The sequence below is a fragment of the Rhinolophus sinicus genome, chromosome 3, assembly GCF_057876585.1.
Source record: "Rhinolophus sinicus isolate RSI-liver-muscle chromosome 3, RSI-T2T, whole genome shotgun sequence".
NCBI classification, from domain to species: domain Eukaryota; kingdom Metazoa; phylum Chordata; class Mammalia; order Chiroptera; family Rhinolophidae; genus Rhinolophus; species Rhinolophus sinicus.
The window spans coordinates 156,672,109-156,688,377 of record NC_142503.1 but is presented as its reverse complement, the minus strand read 5'-3'; the positions used below and the strand labels follow the sequence as shown (position 1 = coordinate 156,688,377).

Here is a 16,269-nt window from a genome sequence, read left to right as displayed (position 1 = left end):
ATTGTCCCTGGCCTGGCGCCTTGGCTGGGAATGTGGGCCGGTGAATAGGAGAGGCATTTGCAGCCTGCAAATGAAACAGGCCCCCAACCCCCCTTAACCCTCAGTCCCCTCCCCACCCCCAGGGAAAAAGGACTTTTTCACTCCTGGCCTTCTTGTATTGCCTTTCTCCTCTGCAGAGTTCCTGCAGGCATGTGCGTGTGTGTATAAGAGAGACTTTTCACAGCGGCTTGATGGCTGTTCTGCACAGCCTTCAATAAGAGGAGGATGGAACAGAAGGGCACCAGGATGAAAAACCAAACAGCTCACTGCTGTCTTTGTTTAAACTGGACTGAGTGATTCCAAAAATGTCTGCTTTGTGTAACTAACCTATGCCCCCCTAAGAGTCTCTGTCCATAGCCTTGATGCAGCAAGGAATGTAGAGACCAGTAGTGCGTGCGTGCGTGCGTGTGTGTGTGTGTGTGTGTGTGTGTGTGTGTTGCCATGTGTTCCTATGTGGAAACCTGAGTATATAGGTGTGTGCCTGAAGGATGTATGTGAGGCCTGGGCTTGGGGTCCAGCTCTCCTTGAAGGGCCTTCTTGGGGGAATCCCTCTTCCCTTGAGCTGTGTGGCCAGGCTAGAGAGCTAGAATGCACAGAACTGGTGCCAGGCAAGACGCAGTGGTAGACAATTTTATTAGCTCTTGCAGGGGACTGCTACTAACTTAGCCACCTGAAGTGAGAGAGGAGGGAAGCGAGTCCCAGGTCACTGGTGGAGGGTGGAGGGTGGGGGCTTACATGATGGGCATGTGGGCATGGCCACAGTACCTCTGGGAGTCTAGGCCATAGTTTTCTTATTCATTAAGCAGGTACCAACGATCGGACTGCAGTCGGAACTTGTTGGGCTGTGCTGCCCCATCCTCCCCCAAAGGACCCTTCTTTGATTTCTGCACTTGCTCCCCCTACTCCCAACTTTATTCACCTTGTTCCAAAGAAAAGCTAACCCTTTGTGACTGCCCTCCAATGTAAGGGAAGGACAGAAGCCAGTGTCATCTCTATGGACTGGAGCAGCCTCAGTGCCTTCCTGAAGGGGTGACTGGGACCCAGTAAAGGTGAAAGGGCAGGGGTTGAGCAAAGGCCTGAAGAGGGGCAGGCAGGAGGGGCTCCAGGCCAGACCACAGGGAGATGGAGTGGTGGGGAGTGAGGGCTTCATACAGGCCGGATAGCCACTTGATTCAGGCAGGGGGAGGACATTTTGATGCAGAGGGCTCACATCCCAGCTTCTCCTTTCCACCCATCCTTCTCTGTCGCCTTTGAATCTCGGTCTCGGTGCTCTTTGACACCCCGACATACACTGTCCCCCACCTCTGCCTTCCTGTGAGGCCATGTTTAAGGTCTTTGTCTTGATCATTCCTCAGGCCTCGTTTCTCCTGCCCTGTCTGACCTACCATCTTCCTTTCTCCAGCTCGTCTCTTTTTATTGTTTTGTCCTTCCTCCTGCCTCTTATCTCTATTTGTGGTGATTCCTGTGTCCACCACCCTCTGCTATGCTTGAAGGTAGATCCCTCTGTTTCAGGAGCAAAGTAGGTGAGCTCAGTCCTCAGCACAGAGCAAAGAGATAGGAAGAGGACAGACTGAAAGGGTCAGATTCAAAGAGGACCCCAAAGGAAAGGGGCCCTGGCCTCTGCAGCAAGTCAAAACCTTCCTGGGGGCAGACCTTCACTGGGAGGAATCTGAGAACACTGGCCCCTGCTTGGGGCCTGTCTCTGCGCCTGGACACTGACCACGGTGGGTGGTGGGGGCAGCTCTCTGGAATGCTGGTGTTGGGTTGCAGTGCAGATGTGAGCAGTGATAATGGGTAGGAACTGGACTTTCTGGTCTGGCTGCTGCCCCCAAGGCCACTGGAATGTGAGAGGGGACAAGCAAGAGGCCCCAGGGATTTGGGGTGGGCAGATGGAGACCAGACCACCTAAATGAAGAGGAGGGGGCAGACCACCGGGAAAGAGAACCAAGTGCTTGCCCTGTCACTGAGCTGCAGGCTCCAGCAAAAGCATCCTAGAATTCCCAGCCTCCCTAGGACCTTGGAGGTCGTCCTAGCCTCCAGGTCAGATGCCAGGCACCCAGAGCAGCGCGAGAAACTTTGGAGTTCATCTGGTCCAACCTTCTCATTGTACAGACTTGAAAACTGAGGCCCTTAGGAGGTAACCTGCCTAAGGACGTGGCTGGTTCTCCGGCCTAGGCAGGTAAGAGAGCTTCTGGGGTCCCTCACACCTCTGCCCTCCCCAGTGCCTCACTGCTCTCTAGTTGGGAAAGGGAGGATCTTTTTAATATCTCCCCAGGGCAGACTGGCAGGCATATTTCTGTTTTTCCTGGATCCTGCCCTACCCCAGGCTTTGTCTGTGGTTGTAGTTCTGGATCTGATTGTTAACCAGCAAACCTTGGGTGGGAGCCCCTGACGCCCATGGCGTCTTGCAGAGGGCCTCTGCGTGTCCCAAGCACACTGGATGCTGAACTCAGTGGTTTGAAAGCTACCTATGTGCTGGCACTGGAGGCGAACTAGCCAGTAATAATGGTGGTGGTGGTAGTAGCAGTAGTAGTAGAAGCAGAAGCGATCCGAGTAAGGAGGGGTTGCACCGTCGTAAGCCCTTTATGTATTAATTTACTCACTCACCACAACAATTCTAATACTATTACTAGTCCTGCTTTACAGATCAGTAAACAGAAGTCCAGAACGGTTAATTAACTTACCCAAGGGTATGCTGGGTGGCTGGGATTGAAACCTGTGTCTGAGTGACCCGAACAGCAATGGCCTGAGTGTCCTTAGACGGGGCTAGAGTCCCTTGAGAACGTAATCAGTTTAAAGGCCTCAGAAACAGAGCCAGGTACCTGGGCCCACGCAGGGTGGGGGTGGGAGACTGTTGTGAGCAGAGAACAGCTTAGAACCCTGGCCAAAGTGGCAGCCACTTCTGGGTGGGCTAGGCAAGGCTACACGCCCCCCACCCCCAGCTGCTGCTGGAGGCCTTTGGAAAGTCTGGAAGGCCAGTGAAGCTGGGATGCCCTGCTCTGCGTGAGAGTCTTGCCCTACCTGTGAGGTGGGGCAGAGCTGGCTGGGGCAGGACTGGCAGGAAAGGAAGTTGGGAGGGTGCTGGGCTGCGGGAAGTAGAGGTGGGAGTTGCTTCTTCCTGAGGAGCGAAGACAAGTTCCCCTCCCCCCTGGGGCCCCCTCTGCTCCCCTTCCCTTTCTTGTTTCCCTGCATAATGCCACTGATTGCTCCACATCTGTCATAATTACTCTTTGTTTGAAAATTCAGAACAAATCACAGGAGAGGAACTGGTGTGGCTTAAGTAGGATCCTTCTCCCCAGGGGTCCTGTTGGGGGGAGGGGTGGCAGGGAACAGCCATAATCAGCCTGGAGCAGCCAGGCTGCTGATTGTCCTTGTGCTGTCCTCTTGCCTGGGCAAGGTGGCCTAAGGCCTCATAGAGGAACATGGCCCTGACCCCAGGCCACAGTCCCTACCTGCTGTGGTGCTGGGAGATTCTACCCCTGCCACAACCTGGCGGGCGGGGCCTGTGCTGGGTCCTCTGCCCTCTTGGCCCCACTGAACAGTGGGTTGGATACAGGCTGCCCAGTAACCTGAGCAGCACAGCAGGGAGGGGTTAGCCCCAAACACAACGTCCTTACTAGCAAGGGGAGTGGGGTAGTTGTGGCTGGGGTCCCCAGAACAGGGCGGGCATTTGGTTTCTGGGGTGAGAGACAGGAAAGGGACTCTTACTTTGGGGAGCACCAAACCAGACCCTCCTGGGAGCCTGCACCAGCCCTGGGTGCTTGGTGCTTTCATACTCACTCCCAGTCAGCCTGGCTTCTGTGAGGGTCCTGGTTCGTCCCTCATCCCCGGCCTGAAGGCCCTTTGTTTAGGGGGCCTGAGCCACAGCTAGTGGTCCTGCCTGCCATGGGCACCCTCTGTGTCCCCCTCCCAAATCAGCCCCTTCTCACCTGCAGAGACTTGGCACTTTATGGGAAGAAAGCCCAGTGCCCTTGCTGAGGATAGTGAAGAACTACGGACACCCTGAAGGAGCTGCAGCCAGTATGAAATGCACATAGACACACACTGAGGACTGGTTCTGGGTTCAAGCTTCCTCCCTCCCTTGAAAAGCTCGGCCTCAGTTTGTCTTTGTGAGAAATGGGAGCACGTACTGCCCTGTCTGTCTTACAAAGGGGAGAAGATGAGTAGGATCCGGCCCCTCATCCATGATGGAGGCACCCTTAGTTTAGGTTTCAGCAGGGCAGAGAAGCTGGCGGGAGGGCTGAGTCCTAGAGCCAGGACCCCACAGGAGGTGTCAGGCTTGGAGGGGACACCTCCTCCAGTCCCACCGTTATTGATGGAGGGTCGTGGTAGGAGCTTGGACTTGACTCAGACACGATCATGCTGCTGGGCTCTCCCTGGCTCCAACTTCAGCAAGAAGCTGCTTTTAAAATGTGAATATTCAACTCATCCTTATGTGACTACAGATCCATCAGTTCACCTTCCTGAGCCTCAGTTTCCTCTTTAGTGGCAGGTGATGTGGAGAGGAACAGATTAAAAGATTCCTAAAGTTCCTTCCCATTTCTAAAATTCTGAGACCCTGACTCAGTGTTTTTTATTTGTTTGTTTGTTTGTTTTAGGCATGGTTCTTCTTCCCTGTCTCTTCCCCTCCCTGTCTCTCTCCAGGCTCACTCCAGGTCTCTCCTCCAACTACCCGCTCCCCCCCCCCACACACAGACCGGCCCCCTCAAGCTCTCCTGGCACGAGCTCTCCTGGAGCTCTCCTGGCACGCTGGCTGGGCTTCCTCCTTTTTTAAAAGTCAAGATCAAAGTTTTGCATAAAAGCTCTCATGTCGTTCGCACCCTCTTTCACTGTTCCCATTTGGTGCCGGCCCTCCTCGCTCCCTCCCGCCAGCGCACGAGTCCTAAGCCATGGACCTGGCCTTGGGCCTTGCCAGTCCCGCGTGCGCTCCAGGAGCCGTGTGGCCTGCGAAGCCCGATCTGGTGCAGGGACTCTCCGGGCCGAGTGCTGCAGGAAGAGGGTGGCCCCCGGGGGAACCGGCTCCGAAAACGACCCCTGTCCCTCGCGGCGGGGCGGTAGGGCTGTCCCCAACCCCCAGCACAAAGCAGCCGCTTCTCGCCTAGGGCTGGGCGGGTGAACGTGGCGGAATCAATGTGCATTCAATTAACCCTGCGCCTCACAGTCGCGGGGCTGTCGAGCCACCGCACCCGGGTGTGTCTGTGGGGGTGAGGACATGCATGCGTGTGCAAGTGTGTGTGAATACGTTGTCTGTGACGGTATCCTCGCTTCCTGGAGACCCCCCCGCGCCCCCCCTACCCCCCGCCCGGTTCCGTGCCTCAGGGCCACTACTTCCCTGGCTTGCCCTGGCCAAGGTGGGAAGGGACTTTGGCACCTGGTAACTCAGGAACTTGCCCCTCACCAACCTGGAGCCTGGAGCCGGTCTTGGGGGGGCAAAATGGAGCTGAAGTGTTCCCAGCCCCCTTTCTCCCAATTTGTTTGGGGTGTGGGCCAGGTATTTCTGACAAGGGGTTAGAGCTAGATAAAAGTTTGTGGGCAGACCTTTCAACAAGCCAGCTCTAGGAGGAAAAGGAGGAGGAGAGTCCCAGAACCTTTATGGAATGGTAGCCTGGAACCCAGGGATGGGTGCCTGTGGCCCTAACAGTGCTTGGGAGTGCTTTCACCCCCCAACAGACAGGAATGGGGGGGCCGGTAAAGCTTTTCAGGTTTGGCTGAGCGTACTCTCCCCTCTCCCCCAGCCTCCTGCCGGTGTTTCTCTTATCACTGCTGTGGAAGCTGACACCCAGAGAAAGGGCCCTGCCCCCAAGTCGTGGGTGTACAGAGCTGGGACAGAAAGGCCAGCTGTTCTTCCCAACATGCTGATTGGCCAAATGGGATTTGGGCTGTTACTTAGAGAATTGAAACCCAGTATTTGGCTCATGATAAACAATTCTTGGACCTTTTCCCGCTATCTTCACCCCCTTTTGGGTTATTTTCGTTTTGCCTCTTACATCCTGGCTTATATGGGATGTCACCCTCTTTCTGCAATAATTCCCTTCATCCTAATTTTTTTGAGGTCTCTTAAAATTGTATTCTAAACCTCTAGTACCTTAGAGAAGCCCTGTTTAATTTAGTCCCGCTTGCAGATTGGATTAGAATATTCTTCCTTCCATTATGTCAGATTACCAGTAGTGATATTACATAGAATGAGTCTCAGGATTGAGCCTGTTTGATAGTCCTGCCCTCCTGTGTTTCTGATTTTACTTCTCAAATCAGTCATTTTTCCATCAAACTAACAAAATCAAGATCACCAGAAGCAAGCCGCCAAGTGTGACATTGGTAGGATCAAGGCTTTCCTGAAATAAAGCAATATAGCTTTTATGATATCAATTCAAGGAAGATGTGTTGGGCTGTGTGCCCAGTTTTCTTTTCTGGGGGTGGGGGAATCAGAAGACCCAGTCTATTCTGGGACAATGAGTGTATAGCATGTCCCTCTCACTCATCTGCACACTCCTCGAGGGGAGGGCCTGGTTCTGCATCCTCAGTGCTGAACCTGGGACTTGGCCTGGAGTTGTACCTGCTAAGAGTGAGAAAGTGGGGAGCCCTGGGTGTATGAAATGGGAGGGTAGGAACACCTCCTGTCTGCTATGGGTCACTCAACCTCTGGAGCTCAATAGCCTGGGGTTGGGAAAGCTGATAAAGCTGAGTCAGATATTACTCCCCCAGGGCCTACAGGGGTGCTTTCATTTAAGCTATTCTCCCAGGCTTCTGAGTCCCTATGTCAGGAGCTAAGAGCAGCCCTGTCTACATCTAACTGTGTCCTAAGTCTCCTATCCCAGCCTCTTCTGGCTTTAAAAAGCACCCCTATCTCCCTATTCTGCTCCCTTAAAACACTCTTCTTCTAAGTCCCCACCACTGGCCACCGGAGGAGGAGAGGGATTAGACTGAGCCGAAGGTGCCAGGATTTTGTGCTCAGTGGGAAGGGCTTGCCTGGTGAGTTCAGATCTCATTCTTGCCACCCTAGGGACCTGGCTAGTGGTACTCATCACCTCAGGGTGGGACACTTTCCCAGACATGCTGGAGAAAGTCCTAGGATGCCAGACCGCTGGCCTCATCCCCCAAAGAGCTAACAGGCCAGGTTCCAGCTAAAAAGCATCCCCCTGCCCTCCAGCTTCTCGCGCATGCCCTTTGGAAGGACTAGCCCTGCATGTGCATGCCTACCCTCCTGTTATCTTGAAAGTTATACCCATGATAATGAAGCCGTCTGTGAATGCAGGTTGCTGTGGGAATGGCTAAGGGGAGAAAAAACACACTCTCATTATGCTCATTACCTTCCTATCATAATACCCACAGAGCATTATTTTTAAAGTTCCTTATGGTGTTGGGTTTGGAGAAAGAAGAGATGTGAGGGCAAATAGGCTTCCTTTGAAAGCACTTTTTCAGTTAAAAGTAGTGAGTCTCTAATTTGGGCCTGGAGGCTCCCCTTACTTTTTGAATAATGGGTCATTTTCCAAAGTATAATTTATCTAGGGATTAGACATTCGGGCACTCTTGCTGAAATCTGGGCAAACCATAAAGACACACATATAATAATGTGTAGTAACAATTATATTTGTAGTTCTCATTTGAATGGTCATTTTGGCCTTGTGAAATGAAGCTAGTGGCCTGTATAGCATTAGAATGACCTTTGATCTGCTAACTAGCTGTTGTTTCCTTGGATAAATCCCTTTTTTTTCTTTAGAACAGAGAACTTTAAGCATCATTCCTTAGAATGCTTGGGTCTGTGGAGGTGGCTCAGGAGCTGGAGATGAGGGGAAAGAGGGGGGCCAGACTGGTGGGGCTCCAGGCCTCTCACATCTACCCCATCCACAACAGCGCTGCTTTATCTTTTTGTTTTGTTTTGGCGTTCTCTAAACCAGCCAACTAAGCAGATCAATTAACTAGGCAGATTGGCCTAAGCAGGGGAGTAATTTAGCAGCAGCAGGTGCTGTGATACCAAGCTGGCTGAAGGTTCTAGAGCCGTAGGCAGAAGAAACATAACTCTAAGAAGAAGATTTAGGATAATTATAAAGAAAAACATTATGGATCACATCTGAGGTTATGACCAGAGTTGATTCAGAATTGGGTCAAATAAACAATGAGCTATACTTAACATTTTTCTCTCCTTTAAAAGCATGCTTTTCACATATTGCTGTTACAACTAGTACTTGGTAATGTTAAATCTGATTGGTCAGTCAGAGCAAGGAACAGTGTTGGCTGCTGTTCATTCAGTCTCTCAACATTGTTGCCCGTTCTTTAATTTTATTCTCAAATAAATGGATAAATGGCTCAGTAGATGGATGGTCCTGTTTATGAGTTTGCCTATGGGTCCCTCACAAAGGGTTTATAATTTAGTTGTCACATGGGCATTAGAAAAGATTGCAGTCTCAGAAAGAACTCTGAGATATGTATCAAATGTGTGGTCTCAGCGCTATTGGTTCGGCCCAATGGCCTACTCCCTACTCGTGATCTGAGCAACAGACCAGACCTTTTTTATCATTTGATAAACCCCATAGAACATTGGAACTTATGTATAGTATTCTTCCTTTAGGCAGATATAATCTAAGAGCCCATCAGAAGGGATTAGAGAGTACATGCTTCCAGGAAAAGGATATGTGGTATTGAGGGATATGAAAGTAGTTCCTTTCTCAAATCCACAAATCTCAGCGGGCATCTATCCTGTACCTACCTGTCTCTGAGCTAAGTGTTCTGAGTGATAGAAAGATAAGACACTTCCTGATCTTGCAGGATGTAATCTCTTCCCCCTACCTCCCCGCCCCCACAAGAAACCAACCTTATTTGCTGGTGATGGTGAAGAGAAGGCAGCCTGATGTAGCACAAAGAATCTGTTGAACTCGTAGTGTGGGTCATCAGCTTGTGCATCTGCATTGGGGTTTCCTTTAGTTCTGATTTATTTCTAAGCTGAGCCACTTCATATCCTTATACATGAAAAAAAGTGAAATGCCTCAAGCTAGTCCCATTTCTGATAATGAGTCAGTTTCCACAGACATGTGTTTGGAACTCCAATCTTACCTATTAGTCCACCACTCTGTTAGGGCCCTTCCTTGGATCCAAACAGTGGCCTCAGTGCTTTGGGCACTACATCCAAATTCCAAGACTTGGCTTTGGAGACCCTCTATATCTTGGACCTCCCTTTTGCAGCCATTGCCCTCTTCTTCCCTGAGTACTTCAGTCCCTTCCTCAGTTCAGACTTCTCACAATTCCCTGTCTTCCTTCCCCTTCTTTACCGAGTCTCACTCCTGCGTTCTCTACTCATATCTCTCCCAGTCATTCTTTGAACTTCTCCAGGCCTTTCAGTTGGTGGCACACAGTTGGGTACTGAGGTATATAAATTCTCGACTCCACCCATTGTTTCATGCGTTCCCAACGAAATCTAATTAGGCTGTTGAATGCAGGGCCGTGCCTGTTTTTCTGAGTCAAGGACAAAACTGGGCGCCCACAGTAGTACAGTACGTGTCCCTAAGAATCTGCTGGTGGAGTAGGCTCAGTGAGGAGCCCAGTGGTGGGGGTGGGAGGGAAGCCCCCTGTGGTGATGTGTCCCCTGAGGGTCTTCCTCGGAACGAAGATAGGAACTGCTTCCTCAGTTTCCCTGGGCAGCAGCCGAGTCCGCCAGGTCCCGCCCAGGGGCTGGGGAATTTGCACCGCTGGGGGAGGGGGTGGCGGGAAATGGTGCCTCGCTAGCCCCAGCGACATCAAACCCTCGTTTGGCGTGTGAGGACAATGGCTGTCTTATTTTCTCCATTCGCCGCTCACAATGCCGGATTCTCTCATTCACCCGCGGCGGTGCGAGCGAGGTAATTAGCCAGCGCCATTCAGCGCGGACACTATTGCTATGCGGGGGGGCGAGGACGCCCGCGTCGGCGGGGATTAGCCGCGGGCCGGGGTGTGCAGCTGCGGCCACTTCAAAGGGGCCCGGCGGGCCCGCTCGGCTGTGGGAACCGGAGCTGCCTCCCCTGGGAGCGGCCCTGGGCCGCTGCGGATGGGACCCGCCGGTCCTCCCCGGCCAGGCCGCCGCCGCCGCGCTCTCCGCTCTCCTGGGGGCTGCTCGGCCCCGAGTTCCGGCGGTCGTTGTCGCCCCCATCACACTCCCATTTCATCAGGACCTCAAGTGCTTTTTTCTTTTGAGTCCGGGGAGTCAAAGGGCAACGAGGGGAAGGAGGGGGAGGGGCGAGGGGGATGGGAGCTTGACACAAAGCGCTGACCTCGGAGAAGTGGAGCAGATGGTCCCACTTACTCCTGCCGCCGAGTGAGCGGCTCTCAGGGCCTCAGGCTCAGGGCCCTGACCCCGCCTGCCATTCGAATGCCTGAACTGGGGTCCCGTGGGGGCTGGGCTCCCACATGCTCCTCTGCCCGCCCCACTGCCCACTCTGCCCCTCCTAGCATTGGAGTCAGACTGCCTGGGCCAGCCGGCCTCCAGCAAGGCTTGGGGGACTGGGCCGAGAATCTGCACTTGTAGGACGCTGGAGCATAGAGATCAGGATTCTCAGGAACCCTGGCTATGCCTGTGAGACACCATCCCGAGCTTTAATGGAAACACAGATTCCTGAGCAGCATGCCAGACAGACCAGGTAGACCAAGGGATCTGAAGCTCTGGCAGTGAAGTCCAGAAATCTGCATGGCTGTCCAGCATCCTAGGTTATGATACACAGCCACGTTTGTGAGTAGGGGTCTAGTCCAACTCCTTCATTTAAAAAAAAAAAAAAAAACTTTTATTTATTTAAGTGTGTTTTTCCAGGATCCATCAGCTCCAAGTCAAGTAGTTGTTTCAATCTAGTTGTGGCGGGCGCAGCTCACAGTGGCCCATGTGGGGATCGGACCAGCAACCTTGTTGTTAAGAGCACCGTGCTCTAACCAACTGAGCTAACCCGCCGCCCCAAACTCCTTCATTTTCACTGAAGGATTTGAGACTCACGTAGAGCAAGTAACTTAACTGAGGATACACATTGAATTGTGGCAGGGTGGGGACTTGGATGGAAGGTTATGGGGAATGACCCCCTCTTCCTAAGACGAATGACCCTTAAAATCAGCATTCAGGAAACAGTTTATGAGGACTTATTATTTACCTTATTATTTATTTGTTCTAGGTGCTGGAGGGTAGAAAGGTAAATTAGACTGGTCTCTGCCTGTAAGGGACTCATAGGCTAGTAGGAGAGAATCGACTAATACAGTCTGATAAGGGCTAGGAGAGAGGCAAAAGGCAACACATTTGAGGCAGGAATTCTGCCTCCTTTGGGGGACGTGGAGGATGGGGTGCTCGTGGAGAAAGAAGCAACAGAGTTCTAGGCAGAGGGGACAGCAGAAGAAATGTAAATGTGAACATCTATGATATGTCCAGGGAAGGCAAACTTGTCTTACACAGTCAGAGTATAAATCACGTGAAGACAGAATCAGCTGGCATTTGAGGCTAGAAAGATGAAATAGGATCTAATAACGAAGATCTTACGTACCATCTTAAGGAGGGTACCTTGATTCAAGGCAATGGAGAACCACAAAAGGTGTTGAACAATCATATGGTATTCAGGGGATAATTATGGATTCAAGATGGAGGAAGAAGGAGGGAGAGAGGACTGGAAGTGGGAATTCGGTGACAAGTTAGCTGTGGGAGAGAGGAAGAGGATGGGGCAGTGACCCCTAGAAACTCCATGATCCGCCCATGGAATATAGGCTTCCTACTTCCCCCAAACAGGTAAGCTTCTGGAGTGTTATTGGGGTGGAGGACCTGCAAGTCTTAATCTACTGTGGTTCTTTGTTGAGCCATCAGAGATTCTGTAGAGCCATGAGACGTAAATGCAGCATCCGATCAAGGTTCGAAGATAGCAGAGGGTCCTTTCATGGATAGAGAGAGACTACCCAGTGTTATCGTAAATCTTAATTGATGTGGACCTTAGAGATTATCTTGTCTATCCTACCCCACTCCCATTTTACAGATGAGAAAACCAAGGTTGGAATTGAAAGCTCATTTAGGGAGTCTGTGGTAGAGCTAGGCGTGATCCCAGGTCACCTCTCCACTGCCTAACCCCTACTATATTAGTCCCTACAAAACCTAATATATGGCTCTGGAAATTTTGGGGAAGTATCTGTTTTTGTGGAGTAGACCTCATGGTCATGTGAAAGCAATTTACTTAATAGCTCCAGCCTGGGCCCCCTAACCAGACGCCCTTCCGGGAGGTGAGGGAGATCCGGTGTCCTGACCAGAAGGACGGAAGTTAAGGATGTTGTGGACCTGGGCAGGTTTACATAAGGAAGATTGGTGACTCTGACACAGGCGGAGACATACAGTCTGTAGAGAGGGGCTCTGCTGGGCCTGGACATTTTCAAGTGTAAGGCAGAGAGTGATTCCCAAGTCGACTCCCAGCCCCTGACCCTGCATCCTTGGCTGGTGCTTGGAAGCAGATGTGCCTCAAAGGCTGCAGCTGGATGAGACTTTATAACTTTTCCCATCAACTCCCCCATTTTACAGAGGAGGAAACAAAGGCCCAGACAGGGGCCTTGGCTTTATCAAAATCACACATCCAGATCTGCAACAACATGAATGACTTCAAGAGTATTATGCTAAGTGAAATAAGTCAGACAGAGAAAGACAAACACTGCTCACTTATATGTGGAATCTGAAAAACAAAACAAAATGAAAAAAACCATAAACGAGCTCATAGATACAGAGAACAGATTGGTGATTGCCAAAGACATGATGGCGGGGTGGGAGCTGGGGTGATTGAGTGAAGTGGGTCAAATGGTACAAATTTCCAGTTATAAAATAAATAAGTCCTGGGGATGTAATATACAGCATGACGATTGTAGTTAATAATACTGTATGGCGTATTGCTAAAAGAGTCGATCTTAAAAATTCTCATCACAAGAAAAAACAATTCAGTAACTGTATGTGGTGATGGTTATTAACTAGACATTTGTGGTGATCATTTCTCAATATATACAAGGATCGAATCATTAGGTTGTACACCTGAAACTAATACAATGAATGCCAATTACACCTCAATTAAAAAAATAAAAATAAATTTTTAAAAAAGATCACATATCCAGTTAGTAAAAGGACTGAATCAATCTCATACCTCCTTTTAGCACTTCCACCTCCTCCCCCCTCCCAATTCACCTCATGGAGGCCACTGGCATTTCACAATGCTTTATCCTTCCTCCCAAAAGCAGGAAAGTAAATTGGTCTTCTATTTTATAAGGCCCCAACAGGGGACAGGAGTAGTCCTGCAGCTCGGACTTCCTGGATTGCTGAGTTGGAAATGCTCAGGGAAGCGCTACCCTGGGAGAAGAGCCTTGGTTGTTTATTTACCTGTGTTAATAGAACTTAGGAAACGTGTGGCTCAGTGGCTATTAGTGGGGTGATAACACCACCTTATCGTGGTGCTTATCTGCATTAGTTACACTCTATGAAACCTACTCCAAACCCTGGGGGAGTTCAATTAAAGTGAAACCTGCTGTGTCATGTGTGTCTGAATGTGAGTAGGCATGGTGCTTGTAAGGGTCTAGGATGTTGTGTGCCTCTGTGGTTTTCAGTTTGAATGTCCTCAGGTATCTGTGATGTTTGAGCAGCATTTGAATATGTGTCTTCCCCACTCCCCAGAGCAGCTATCGTGCAGGGAAAAAACACTGGATTTGGAGTTAGAGCACTCTAAGTATACATGCCTGCCTTAACACCATTAACTGGCTGTGTGACCTTGGGAACGTTACTTAACCTCTCTGAGACTCAAAAGAGCTAGTAATCCCTACTTCTCAGAATTATACCCCCTAAACAATATCTAGCTTTTGACCATCTATGGCTTCTGCGGGTCTCTGTTTTCCATATTACTGTGGTAGGATCTAAGATCCTGGCCCGGGTGCTTTCATCCTTCTGATTTTCTTAGGAGCTTGGGTGGGAACATCTAAGCACAGAGCTTGTGGGATGGAGGGAGTTTGTTCCTGGGTGCCAGCACATCCTCTATGACACATTAGCAGTCAAAAAGTATCTGTCGAACGAATGCTTAGAGTCGACTGAGTGAGTCTGCTGTGTAAATAGAACAGATGACTGTATTTCCCAAACCAAAAACCAGGACACATGCTCTGACTCATTGCCTGATGTGTGGGATGAAAACAGGACAAAATATTGGAAACTGAGACTGCTCTTGCCAACCTAGCCGCGAGGTAGGTTGGTGTACTTGTCTCCCTTTCCCCTTGTGGGAATGTGTAAGAGTCCACCACTGAAAGCAGTGTGGCACGCCCACCCCATGGCACATCCAATTTGTCACTAAGGCAGGCACTCATGGGCAAGTCCCACAGCACACACTCCCCCAGGCACACTTCACACCCTCCACCTCAGCTGGAGGGTGCGGGGGGAGGAGCGCATGGTTTGATCTGGAGGAAGAACCGGAGCCTCCGAATTATGGGCTGAGTAATTAAAAGTAGGGCTTTGAGAGGTTTTATTCGCCTTGGGTTGTAAAAGCCCAGCCTATGGGCTGCAGAGAGCCCCAGATTGCCTCCCCTGCAGCCATGCATTGAGCCTTATAGACCATTGGAATCAGGCCATAAAGATTCGAGGCTCACCAGTCTCCTTGCTCACCAGTCCCGTAGTGGACCAACAGCTGGATATAGGGACTTTCCCAAGCTGAGGCCAGCCCCCCATGGCCTCCCACCTCTCCCCCATTCAGGCCTCCATTTGTCAGAGATGGCTGCTGGGAGGGAGGGGAGAGACATGGATTTATGGCTGCTGACTTGAAAGACAAAGTTGCCTTTTGTGTTAGATTTGGGGCCGGGGGAGTGGTGAGCTGGTGGTAGACTGGGAGGGTGGCAGAAAGGGGCTGGGGTTCAGGGGCCCAAGGCAGGGGGTGAGGGGATAGAGGAGGCTGAGGAGGCAAACAAAGAAATCCAGAGGCTTCTCAGAGCAGGGTCACCAAGCAAAGGCCCAGATGAATCAATCACCCCCATCGAAGCTGAGCAGGGCCTCTAAGCTACTACCACAGTCCTCTGCGGCTGTTTGTAAGTGCTAGAGACCATCCACCCTCATCCATCCAACTCCCAAATCCCACATGCACCCCTCCCCACCTCCTTGAAACATACTCTGGAGTCAGAACCTTACTTCAGCTCTCAGACTCCCCTTTAGAAGCCCAGGGAAATAAATACAGGTCTTCTCAGTTCACAATTTTCCTCCCCCAAATGACCACAGCCAATCAGTGTGTGTGGGGGTTTCCCTTATAGAGCCCAAATCAAGGCAAGGTGAGGACACAGACAATGGGGAGACAGAGTGTTGGGGAGGGTGAGCCAGAGAACACTGATAACAAGACCAGTACCCCACTGGGGACTGTGGGAAAGTCATCAGCCTCCCAGAACTCAGGGTTCTCTGCCCTCACCTCCCTCCTTCCCATAGACGTTTAGGTAGGACATTTACAATGCTTTAAGGAGTTTAAAGAACATGTGAGGTGGGCCTTGGCTGGCCTCCTTGCCCTCTCAGGGCCACTCTGCCCCAGCTGCACCCCACCAGTGGCTCTGCCTGGTGGGTCTGGGTGGAGGCAAGACTAGCCATCGGGTGCCTGAGTTCAGCAGGTGCTTTAACTACACCTTGGAGAGCCACATCTATCCCCCGGAATGAGCCTGGCCAATAAAGGCATGAGTTTATGGGCTTCATAAACATTTTACTAGAGAAATCAAGGCCTCAATTACCCAATGGCCTCTTCCAACTGACAGCTCGTCTATTGGGGCCTCTATGAAGCCCCTAGGCAGAAGTGAGATAGAAGCCAAGCTCTGGTGTATACCCAGCCGCCCCCCCCCCCCCACCTCCACTGCCCCTACTGACCCCCTCACCATTCAGGTCTTGCAAATTCTGACTTTATTCACACATCTCCAGGGGGGTGAGGCTCTCTGCTAACTGTGAGCCTCAGCTCTTCTGAGGGAAGATGGCTGCCCCCCTTGAAGAGATAGCTGCCACTCTCTCTTCCCCCAACTCCCTGCCATGCCCTTCCATAACCTCTCTTCTCCCTTTTATCTCAAACTCCTGCTATTTTTCCCTCAACAATAGCTAGCACGTATTTACTGTTTGTGAAGGACTATGCTAATTGCTTTACAAATATATCTCATTGAATCCTCCTAATGCTGCCGCTCTGGCAACATGAGCTATTATCATCCCTATTTTATAAGTGAGAAAATAGAGATTCTGAGAGATTAATTTGTCTAAGGTCACACAGCTAATAGTGGTGA

The 16,269-nt window shown here is 50.9% G+C and overlaps 1 protein-coding gene across 3 annotated transcripts in view; it reads left to right on the top strand.

Annotated features, from left to right (window-relative positions):
* Nucleotides 1-16,269, top strand: part of IGDCC3 (immunoglobulin superfamily DCC subclass member 3) — a 40,086-nt gene that overhangs the window by 7,689 nt on the left and 16,128 nt on the right. Inside the window, exon 1 of one of the 3 annotated variants that reach the window (XM_074327557.2) lies at nt 9,681-9,869. The exons of the other annotated variants lie outside the window; for them this stretch is intronic. Within the exon in view, the coding sequence (XP_074183658.2) occupies nt 9,830-9,869 (40 nt within the window). The 5' untranslated portion in view covers nt 9,681-9,829. Of the gene's footprint in view, nt 1-9,680; nt 9,870-16,269 lie in introns of those variants that run through there. 3 annotated transcript variants of the gene reach the window in all.